General features: G+C 41.4%; 1 protein-coding gene across 3 annotated transcripts in view; it reads left to right on the top strand.

The window, feature by feature from the left end:
- The window catches only part of tnr (tenascin R), a 676,393-nt gene that overhangs the window by 637,590 nt on the left and 26,399 nt on the right, over window positions 1–12,404 (top strand). For all 3 annotated transcript variants that reach the window (XM_008108947.3, XM_062979422.1, XM_062979423.1), the window contains exons 17-20: window positions 716–835; window positions 2,716–2,859; window positions 4,544–4,674; window positions 7,278–7,410. In XM_008108947.3, the coding sequence (XP_008107154.2) occupies window positions 716–835; window positions 2,716–2,859; window positions 4,544–4,674; window positions 7,278–7,410 (528 nt within the window). The remainder of the gene's footprint in view (window positions 1–715; window positions 836–2,715; window positions 2,860–4,543; window positions 4,675–7,277; window positions 7,411–12,404) is intronic.

The following is a 12,404-nucleotide window of genomic DNA, read 5'->3' as shown; positions in this document are numbered from 1 at the left end:
ACTTCTAGGTTGACAGAAGCTGGGGCTAACAAAGGGAGCTCACCTCCACAGATTCAAACCACCAACCTTCCCATCAGCAAGTTCTGCAGCTTAATGGTTTAACCCACTGCACCACCACAACCCCGTCTTTACTAGTTACTGGAATCATATTAAATAAACAGACTTCTTTTTGTCTCATCCAGAAATAAGGGACAAGCTAGAGCAGAGAGATGGGGAAAGTCTGTTTGAGTGGACATTCGAGTGACTTTTGCTCTTACCTTTCCACTTTCCACAGCTTTCAGTGTTTCCTTCATTGCCACATGCCACCCAGGAAACAGCTAGTGTCAGAGCTGGACTGGAATAAAAGAGAAAAGCACCTATGAGTGTCTGTTGATGTAAAAAAATAAACACACATCCCCTCCCTGTTATGAATGTTATTGGCGGAAATACGCAGATCCTAAATGTGGATGCTCTATCAATTCTCATTTGCCTGATAACCTTAGGATCTACAACCATAGCAATGCTTGCTTTTGCTGATTCAAAACAGTGGCAACGTTTATTTTCTCCATGTGTAACAGATTGCAGTTTGGATATTGTTGCTGAACGTAATTTGAAATATGATTTTCAGACATTATAAACATTAAACTGTTTGTATGATTTCTTTATCCTGATTTTGAATGATAGATGAAATGGACAAATGACAACACCTTACCATGTCTTTTTGCACCTTTCTCAGCTATGGATAATCCAGAGAGTTTGACTGCCACAAACATTACCCCAACAGAAGCCCTGCTGAAGTGGGAAATACCCACTGCTGAAGTGGAGAATTATGTCATTGTGCTCACACATGACACAGGTTTGTTGGAGCCTCATTGCAACATTAGGAGGGGAGGGCACAGAGGAGCAGCACGAGGACATGGAAAGAGGTAGAAATACTAATGGTGATATCACTGATGAGAAAATAAGCAGGAATGGCAAAAGGATAGCTGTGCTGGTCTGCTCTCCAGAATACCAGTCGATAGATGAGAAAACTCTTTGGAAGAGATGAACAGTCATATGAACTAAGTCCCCACCTACAATGCCATATAATGCCATTTCAGAATGCAGAAAAACTGCATTAAACTTAATTATATAAGCATAAACTGCCATGTAATCCAGTTTAATGAAGTCAACCTGCATTCTGAAACTGCATTATATGGCAGTGTAGATGGGGTCTCAGAGACTACAGTATGGAATTCATTCATTTAAAAAAAAACACTTTGGCTTTCAGGGCTTTCCAAATTGCCTTCACTATTGCCATCCAGTTCTGGTCATAAAATGTTACTGCAGTTATATTGACAAGAGATACAAGAATGACTATTTTGCAGGTGATTAGTAAGCAACAAGCAATTACAGTAGAGTCTCACTTATCCAACGTTCTGGATTATCCAATGCATTTTTGTAGTCAATGATTTCAAAACATCATGATATTTTGGTGCTAAATTCGTAAATACAGTCATTACTACATAGCATTACTGCGTATTGAACTACTTTTTCTGTCAAATTTGTTGTATAACATGATGTTTTGGTGCTTAATTTGTAAAATCATAACCTAATTTGATGTTTAATAGGCTTTTCCTTAATCCCTCCTTATTATCCAACATATTCGCTTATCCAACGTTCTTCCGGCCTGTTTTTGTTGGATAAGTGAGACTCTACCGTATTTGAGTATTTGTAAGCAATTGTTTTTTGATTTAGCACTGTTGTCTCTAAAAAATAAGAATACTTAATCAAGCCAAGGACCAAGTACATCCGACACATTTTCTCCTTCTGTCAGCACAATCCATTGCTCTCCAACACCAAGAAGTTAGTGTTTGCTTTAATCCTAGAACTATGGTTCTCAACCTGGGGTCCCCAGATGTTTTTGGCCTACAACTCCCAGAAATCCCAGCCAGTTTACCCGCTGTTAGGATTTCTGGGAGTTGAAGCCAAAAACATCTGGGGACCCCAGGTTGAAAAGTAAGTAAGTAAGTAAAAGCAAATAAACCGCTCTCTCTCCCGAAAGGGACTCAGGGTGGTTTCCAATATAAAATCAGCATAAAACATTGTACAATAAAACACTGAAAACACTATAAAACGCTATAAGAATTAAAAACAAAAACAAAACATAACAATTGACTAAAACAATCACATAAACAGAAGGAATATAATCACTCAAATAACATATGAATCTGAAAAGAAAAAAGAAAAAAGACCACTGGGATGGAGGAGAGGATGGCCTGGAGGGACCACTAGAACTAAAATACAATGTTATATTCTAAGATGCTTTGGGGCAGAGGAATATAGTGCAATGTTTCAAGTCAAAGAGATGGCCTGTGCAACTATCCCCCAGTCTGTGGCCATCTTCACAATGATCCCAAGTTTAGGAATGGTTAATACAAAGGTTCTATTCATCAGCCAGTATTCAGCAGATCTGATTTTTGAGAATTGTGTCTCCTAAATTTAATGATGCACACGATTTGTGTAAGACTATGATATGCCTGAAGGCTAAGAGCACTGGAATCTCCAGCAACCATCAAAACTCACTTTGATGTCTAGCAACTGCTTCTGTAATCCCACCCTCAGGTGATTCCTTTTCCCAGTGACATATCCATGGACTATCTGACAAGTAAGCCTCTTATTCCAGATGCAACCTACATTACAACATTTTCAGTTGAACATATATCATACTCACCACAACCCATCCTCTGCTTTCAGTTGCAGGAGAGACTATCTTAGTGGATGGTAGCAATCAAGAATACCAGCTAATCAACTTGCTCCCAAGTACCAGCTATGGAGTCACCATGTATGCTACTAATGGGCCTGTCACCAGCAGAACCATCTTCACGAACTTTACCACTCGTAAGTATAGCATACCCTTCTGCTTATGAGGAAATACATTCCTAACTATTTACAAATTGTTTCCAAAGAAGGAGTGTATAGAACAGAATCAAATTAATGGGTGGAATGCATAACTCACTGTTTTGCATTTGGTATCAAATTTTAGGGTGAATAGTGGAACCGGACTGTGGCGCAAGCTAGAGAGCAAGCCAGCTGCAACCAGCTGCAATGAATCACTCTGACCAGGAGGTCATGAGTTCGAGGCCCGCTCGGAGCCTATGTTTGTCTTGTCTTTGTTCTATGTTAAAAGGCATTGAATGTTTGCCTATATGTGTAATGTGATCCGCCCTGAGTCCCCTTCAGGGTGAGAAGGGCAGAATATAAATGCTGTAAATAAACTGCTTTATTGTAAGTGTTATATTTGTTTCAGCTGCACTTCTAGATCAAGAGGTGTGCCACCAAAGAGAGATGCTTCAGAGCAGAACTGGCCAACTTTGGGCCCTTCTACACTGACCAAAAAGCGCAAAGAACTGGAATTTAAAATATCAATTCTCTGTGCATTTTTAAGCCACACAGGGGAACAAAATTCCGTCTTTTCTGACACCCACCCAAGCCAATCTGGTGTTGGCACAGGCCCACCCCTTCCCTCCCTGGTGTCCATTTCACCATTTAAAAAACAAGGAAAGCCCCCTTACCAAGGCTGGAGACTCCTCTGTGCTCCATGGAGCATCTAAATGATATGATGGAGATCGGGGGAAGGGAGGGCAAATTCATCCTTCAGAACTCTGTCACATCATTTAGACACACCACAGAGCCAGCAGAAGCCTCCAGCTTCAGTAAGGACCATGGCTTGGAAATAGAAGGATGGCACTGCTACGCCGTCTTTGTGGGCTGTCAGAGCCCATGGAGGCAGATAGCTGTATCTGCCTATCTTCGTGACCACGTCGTCCCCTATGAACCCACCCAATCGCTGTGATATTCCGGGAAGGCCCTCCTCTCATTTCCACCTTCCTCACAACTGCGTTTGGTGGGGACGAGAGAGAGGGCCTTCTCGGTCGTGGCTCCCCGACTCTGGAACTCCCTCCCCAGGGAGATTAGGTTGGCTCTCTCTCTGTCTTCCTTCAGGAAACAACCGAAGACTTGGATGTTTCAGCAGGCCTTCGGAGATACAGTCATTAATTAATCAGCCCCAGAGGGTTTTTAATAATCTATCCTGTATTTATTACGGTCTTACCATTTATGTGTTTTAAATGTAATTTTTATCCTGTATTGTTGTTTTAATTGATATATTATATTACTGTTTAATCTTTTTTATATTGTGATTTGTATTATGTTGCTTATATTTTGTCCTTATGTTTTTTGGGCTGCTGCCCCATGTAAGCCGCCCCGAGTCCTCACGAGGAGATGGTGGCGGGGTATAAATAAAGTTTTATTATTATTATTATTCCCAAGTATTTTTAACCTTCATTAACCCTGGGATTTGAGGTTTTTTCCAGGTTAATCCACATTATCTTGGTGTGTTGTTTGGATGCTTTGTGATAATGCACCCCCTGCATCACATTAAACAATAATGTAGCTGGGACCACCTTCAGAAATGGAATGGGATTTCTGCTGCTTGAAGCTGAAGAACCAGGCTAACCATTCTTTTGTTCAGAACTTATCCCTCTCTATGCTGCTATTTTGACCCTTCTCCCAATTTTTAAAGTTTTAGATCCTCCATCAAATCTAACAGCAACTGAAGTGACTCGACGGAGTGCACTCCTTTCATGGCTGCCTCCCATGGCTGAGATTGAGAACTATATCATGACCTATCGGACACCTGATGGAAGCCGTAAGGTAAGCCTGTGAAATTGGGATAGAGAGAAATGATCTCTAGGTCTGGACTTCTTCTTTCTTTGTTCTTTGCTAGAGAGTAGTCATTCAGGGAGGACTTTGTCTAGCTGTTCTTAGTTGCTTCTCTTCAAGTCTTGATTTGATAGACATTCCTCTCTACCTGCTTTTCCACTATTTCTTATAATCCTAGCATTAAAGGATAATACATTGGTCTTGATATAGGTACAAAACTAGAAAAGACTGAGCCTCCGGTGGCTCAGTGTGTTAAAGCGCTGAGCTGCTGAACTTGCAGACGGAAAGGTCCCAGGTTCAAACCCGGGGAGCGGAGTGAGCGCCCGCTGTTAGCTCCAGCTTCTGTTAACCTAGTAGTTTGAAAACATGCAAATGTGAGTAGATCAATAGATACCGCTCCAACGGGAAAGTAACGGCGCTCCATGCAATCATGCCGGCCACATGACCTTGGAGGTGTCTATGGACAACGCCAGCTCTTCGGCTTAGAAATGGAGATGAGCACCAACCCCCAGAGTCAGTCACGACTGGACTTAGTGTCAGGGGAAAACCTTTATTTATTTATTTATTTATTTATTTATTTACAGTATTTATATTCTGCCCTTCTCACCCCGAATGGGACTCAGGGCGGATCACATTATACACACATAGGGCAAACATTCAATGCCCATAAACACATCAAACAGAGACCGAGATAGACAGACGCAGAGGCAATTTAACCTTCTCCTGAGGGGATGTTCGATTCTGGCCACGGGGGGAGCAGCTGCTTCATCATCCACTCTGATGGCACTTCCTCACTCCAAGTCGTAAATTAGTTAAACTTGCCTCCCCACTTTTATAAGTGGTACCTTATTTCCTACTTGATAGATGCAACTATCTTTCGGGTTGCTAGGTCAGCAACGAGCAGTGGCTATTTTTTATTTTTAATTGACGGGTGCTCACCCCGCCACAGGCTGGCCTTGAACTCATGACCTCATGGTCAGAGTGATTTATTGCAGCTGCTCAACAGCCTGTGCCACAGCCCGGCCCCCCTTTACCTTTACCTATTTGATAACATCATTAAAATAAATGAAGCCCATTTAGAGGGAAGGTAATTTTGCTGCTTTAGATCACATGGGTAAATCACAAAAAAAAAACCACTTGCACGGCCCTTTTGCAATGACTCCTTTGGGGGCGGGGGGAAGTAGTTAAAATGCCAGACAAAATGTTTCCTCCTCCCCTTTTGGCTGAATCTTATATAATGCTGCAAGATATAGTGAGTACATGCATGGAACTTATAAGGAATGGAATCACAAGAGAAGAATGAAATGTTCATTAAAACCAAGGAGTTGTCCACTCCTTCTACACAAAGTCATGTACATTGAACTCTCTCTGTGTGCATTGGTCACAATCCAGTTTCAGTCGCAGTAACCTAATTGTGCATAATTAGTGGTGATTAAAGATGAAGCTATAATTAGACACATCCAGCCACTAGTGCAGGAGGACTTGTTGAGCATTTCAAGGTAAAGGAAGTTTCAGTATATCTGCACTTTCACTGACCCCATGTGCCCAAATCTTCCTCACTGTGGAACAAATGATTTTGATATAAAGAACAAATAATTTTGAAAGCATCAACTATTAGACAATAGTTTTGTACAAACCTCCTGTGAATAGTACAAAAATGTGCAGGTGCAATATTTCAAAGTATCGTGAGATCATCTTCACAAGATTTCGATGTTTCAACATTGCACAATTTTTGGGGGGAAAGACAAAAAAGAGGGAGGGAGTAACAGGAAGTGACAGAGGGAGGTAAGAGATGGAGGAGAGGAGACAAAAAGCATACAGTGTGATGGAAAGAAGAGTACAGTAGAGTCTCACTTATCCAACATAAACGGGCCGGCAGAACGTTGGATAAATGAAAATGTTGGATAATAAGGAGGGGTTAAGGAAAAGCCTATTAAACTTCAAATTACGTTATGATTTTACAAATTAAGCACCAAAACATCATGTTTTACAACAAATCAACAGAAAAAGCAGTTCAATACACAGTAACATTATGTGGTAATTACTATATTTACAAATTTAGCACTGAAACATCACAATGTATTGGAAACATCGACTACTAAAAGATTGACTACAAATAAAGATAGAATTGCATAAAATAAACTTACAGTAACACATTGTCAGAAGTTAAATCCATAAAAACTTCAGCCCTTGCTCCCTAGAGAAACAGCTGTGGATCCAGGAGGGAGGCAGACTACATTGGATAATCCAGAACGTTGGATAAGTGAAGGTTGGATAAGTGAGACTCTACTGTATCTCGAAAGAAAACTGGAAACAATACAGTGATGGGATAGGAAATTAGTAGTAAACATTAGTAAAGAATGTCAAGTTTAGACAAATTACAGAAGAAAAAAACCTTACAGCTTTAAAGTTCAGCATATGTATGTTCATATTCACTCCGATTATTGGGTCAGAATGTATAATACATCATCAAAATATATTTCACATTATAAATTCAATATAAGAATCCTGATACTCTAAAAGCTTATAAATGCTACTTCCTGATTTCTTACACATACTCTTTGTTTTCCATGTTGTTTGATGGCTTTGTCCAGGAGCTGATTGTGGATGCCGAGGACACTTGGATCCGCCTAGAAGGGCTTTCAGAAAACACCGAGTACACAGTGCGCCTCCAAGCAGCCCAGAATGCTGTAAGGAGTGGGTTCACCTCCACCATATTCACAACAGGTGAGTGGTCTACATCATCCATATGCTCTCTTTCATTATCTCCTGTAGTAATGACTACCACAAATGCTTTCAACTGAAATCCCATATGGATCTTGACCTTGCTAACATATTTATTCACAAGATTTTAAGAAATAATAACTTCACTTATTCCAATTGTGATATAACTGGATAATTTCAGAACAAAATATACATCTCAAACTGCTATGGATCATCAGGTTCCTGGGACAGGCTTAGGTTTTCTCATTGGCATACCTTACACACACACCACATACACATATAGAGACGAAAGGGACTAAGAGTGAGAGCAAAGCAAAAGTCAACAAGGGATAAAAGAGTGGAGTCCAAGCCACAGGTTTACCAATACGGTGGTGATCTAGTGGTTAACCATGAAATTCACATTCTATCTAAGGGAGGTGCTGACGTGGCTCAACTGAAAATTTGTGTAGGTAAAGGTAAAGGTTTCCACTGATGTTAAGTCCAGTCATGTCTGACTCTGGGGGTTGGTGCTTATCTCCATTTCTAAGCCGGCGTTCTCCGTAGACACCTCCAAGGTCATGTGGCCAGCATGACTGCATGGAGCGCCGTTATCTTCCCGCCGGAGCGGTACCTATTGATCTACTCACATTGGCATGTTTTCAAACTGCTAGGTTGGCAGAAGCTGGAGCAACAGCGGGCGCTCATTCTGCTCCCGGGATTTGAACCTGGGACCTTTCGGTCTGCAAATTCAGCAGCTCAGTGCTTTAACCCACTTCGCCACTGGGGCTCCTATGTGTACAAACCACTTATATGTCTTCAAATTTATTTCAAAAGCATGGAGGTTAAAAACATCTGTTTTGTTACTGATTTATTTATTGTTATTTAAAATATTTGTTGCCCACTCTCCACACATGAGTCCAAGATTAAAATGCTATAGAGTCAGCACCTTTAAAAAATCACAGCAGGTGGTAAATATTCAGCATAAAACAAAACAACATGTGGGCAAATTAAATGCAACTCAAAGCAAATCGAGAGAGTTTCAGAAATAGGGTGCCATAACAGCAAAGGCACAAAATAATAGTAGTAGTAGTAGTAGTAGTAAAAGGTATTCCCCTGATGTTAAGTCCAGTCGTGACCGACTCTGGGGGTTGGTGCTCATCTCCATTTCTAAGCCGAAGAGCCAGCGTTGTCCGTAGACACCTCCAAGGTCATGTGGCCGGCATGACTGCATGGAGCGCCGTTACCTTCCCGCCGGAGCGGTACCTATTGATCTACTCACATTTGCATGTTTTCGAACTGCTAGGTTGGCAGGAGCTGGGGCTAACAGCGGGCGCTCATTCCGCTCCCGGGATTTGAACCTGGGACCTTTCGGTCTGCAAGTTCAGCAACTCAGCGCTTTAACACGCTGCGCCACCACCAGGGCCCCAGTAGTAGTAGTAGTAGTAGTAAAAACAACAACAACAACAACAACAACAACAACAACAACAACAACAACAACCTATTTTTTGTACCCTGCCTCCATCTCCCCGAAGGGACTCGGGGCGACTTACATGGGGATGAGCCCAATCAACATATATAAAATATGAACATACTAAGTACATACATAGTACATAGTAAGTGCATAAACAATAGTATAAAAACAGAAAAACATGAACATAATAGCAAAGATAAATCAAACCAGACAATAAAGTTGAAATAAAGGAAAAACACCTTCATATAGTATGGCCCATAGCACAGAACAGGGCCTCAAGAACAGTCTTAGTGCCTGTTCAGGTTCATAGCAAAGTAAACAGTCTCTGGCCCTCCACATGGTTTGACCTCCTACCCAGCTCATCTCTTACCAGTGGCCAGCTTCTATAGCATTGTAATTTTTCTTAAAATGTGGCACACTACAGAACACCAGCTACAGGAAGCAGAGTCCTAGCATCACTTCCTGGAGCCAGCCATGAAAATAGGAGCATAATCCTGCATTAAATCCCAGCTCAGATAGCAAGGAAAGAAGGTGGATAGAAATTGCTACACACTGCTGTTAGGCCAAGCAGTGGCGAAGAATAAAAGGCTCCCATTTCACTTTTCTCCCTTCATTTCACCCCCAACATCTACTTCATTTTATCCCATATCCTGATGTCCCATTAGGCAGTCCCCTGCTTCTGCCTGTAGAGCTGAGGAGTAACATCTAATAGCATAGCATGGGATATGTCCACCTTGACTTTAAAAGGTAGAGTGGGACACAAGCTTTGAACAGCAATTTTGTAGGGGTTTTTTTTTTAACATATGGGGCACCATATAATTCTGCCCTGTTTCAGAAAAAAAACCAGCTCTGTCAACTGCTTCTCCTACCTATCAGTTCATGCCAGATTGGTTATGAGAGCATCTAGGAGTCACCCATAACAAAATCACTGTACTGGTTGCCAATTAGTTGGTTTTGACCTTTATATGGTTGTGTCCAGGTTACTTACAGGATCACGTTCTCCCCTACAATCAGCCCCTTTGGACACTTAGGTCCTCTTGAAAAGCCAAAATCCAAATAGCAACCATCACCCAGAGGACCTTTTCATCGGCCACCCCAAGACTGTGGAATGACCTGCTGGAAGAGCGTTGACAACTAAATCAGCTGTCAAAATTCAACACCTCTCTCTTGCAGCAGGCCTACCCAGTCAATTGTAACTTGTGAATTTTAACCTGCATTTTATTGGTGTTGTCTAATGTGTATTTTAACAGTACTGTGTTTTATCTCTGTTTTAACTCTATTGTATCCTGCCTTGAGCTGCTAAGAGAGGCAGGTAATACATTGATGATGATGATGATAATTTTTTTCATGTCAGGAGTGACTTGAGAAACTGCAAGTCACTTCTGATGTGAGAGAATTGACCATCTGCAAGGACATTGCCCAGGTGACACCCAGGTGTTTGACGTTTTACCGTCCTGTGGGAGGCTTCTCTCATGTCCCCACATGGGGAGCTAGAGCTGACAGATGGGAGCTCACCTCGTTCCCCGGACAAGCCACATTTTTTAAAGTAGTGTTGAACAGCCTGCATGATCCCTTTGTGCTTAAGTTTTAGATTAGTTTGTGGAACAAGTTGTTGTAATTCAGCTGCTGATGCAATTGGGAGAGGCAGATACAGAAAAAAGAATATCTTTGGAGAACACTCTTCTGTAAACACCTTAAGAATATAAACAGCACAAGAGGCTATCCTGGGTGAAATTGCTTCTTCAGAGAGGAATGCTCAAAAAAGTTCGAATCTAATTACTTCTGTAACTAAATTGTTCAAACGAAATGGCAAAAAAAAAATCAGAAAGCATCTGCCCACCCAAACAGCACTGAAATCGCTCTTTCTATTTTTCTATCTCATAGTCTAACAGGGATGCTTTGAATCCAGGGCTGATATACTCTTCACTGAGGCACATGAAAAGGGCTTTTGAAATGCATGTCAGTTAACAACAGCAGCTATCAATAGCCACAAACCCCACTTGCCTCACACAGCTATAGATCAGTGGCTTCTGCATTATTCTTCCTTCCACTTTAGTTAGTGTAAAAGATTACAGTGAGTGTGTTGCAAGAGATGAAAATCAAGGCAGAGCTTTCAGATTGATCTTTCTGGCAGATGAAAAGCTTATCAAACCTTCTTGCAGTGCAGTCAGGGTTATTTTGTTTGTTTGTTTTCTTGCTTGTCTTTACTTAGTTGATATCTTTTGATTTTGCACCTTCAGGGACTACTGTATTTGCCAGACAATATAGTTTGCTGTGGCGAGACCAGGCTTTAGAATAAAACCTTTAGAATAAAACATCATTGCCATGTCATAAAGATCTCAGAGTTATGAGGCACATAACTAAAAGAATGGATAAGCAACTGAATTAAAAATCAGGAAATGTGCCCCCACCCCTATTTAAAATTTGTCTCTGTCATGAACACATCAGGTAGCATTGGGCAATCTATAAACTGTCAGTTTTCACCTTTCATTTGCAATAGGAAGGTGATGATCTTGACCTCTATTGTTAGAGCTGGGAGACAATGTGTACAGAGTGGCTTAGGCTGAAATTTTAAGCAGACTTGCTAGGGAGATGTAATGTGTAGGTTTCTGTTGTTCCTATAAATGTAATTTAAACTATCTGACTATTAACCTTTTGTTCACCTGGAGGAGGCACTATTTTCCCTTGGCTGTGTTATGCTGATAATGGAGATGCATTATCACAGGCCCATCTAACACAAAATAAAATTGTTTTTGGGGCAAGATGGGATCCATGGGCCATTAATCATCTGTCTCAGATTTTGCTCAAACAACATGTATTAACAGATTTTCCATCAGCTTGCTTTCTCCAAGCTGTTCAACTTAAAAGAAATAGCAGTGCAGTGAGAGAAGAACAAACTCTGCATTTTGTAACAAAGAAGAGATCAGGTTTCCCTAAAACATTGTTCCAACCGACATTTTATTTATTTATTTATTTTATTTACAGTATTTATATTCCGGCCTTCTCAACCCCAAGGGGACTCAGGGCGGATCACATTATACACATACAGGGCAAACATTCAATGTTCATAAACACATTGAACCGAGACAGAGACAGACAGACAGACAGACCCAGAGGCAAGTTAACCTCCTGAGGGGATGTTCGATTCTGGCCACAGGGGGGAGCAGCTGCTTCATCATCCACTCTGATGGCACTTCCTCATTCCAACACTGTAAATTAGTTAAACTTCCCTCCCCACTTTTATAACCTTATTTCCTACTTGATAGATGCAACTATCTTTCGGGTTGCTAGGTCAGCAATGAGCAGGGGCTATATTTTATTTTTAATTGACGGGTGCTCACCCCGCCACGAGCTGGCCTTGAACTCATGACCTCATGGTCAGAGTGATTTATTGCAGCAGCTGCTCACCAGCCTGCGCCACAGCCCGGCCCCAAAGGACAGAAGGCCCATGTGAGGGTTGCTGTCTTCATCAATTGTTTTTCTTGTGCTTTGGAGGGGCCTGTTTGTACCCTACATAAAGTCCTCAACACAGCCATGTTCTACTCTC

Source organism: Anolis carolinensis, chromosome 4, assembly GCF_035594765.1.
Source record: "Anolis carolinensis isolate JA03-04 chromosome 4, rAnoCar3.1.pri, whole genome shotgun sequence".
Classification (NCBI taxonomy): domain Eukaryota; kingdom Metazoa; phylum Chordata; class Lepidosauria; order Squamata; family Dactyloidae; genus Anolis; species Anolis carolinensis.
Note: the sequence above shows the minus strand (reverse complement) of the source record. Positions and strands in the feature narration are given on the sequence as shown.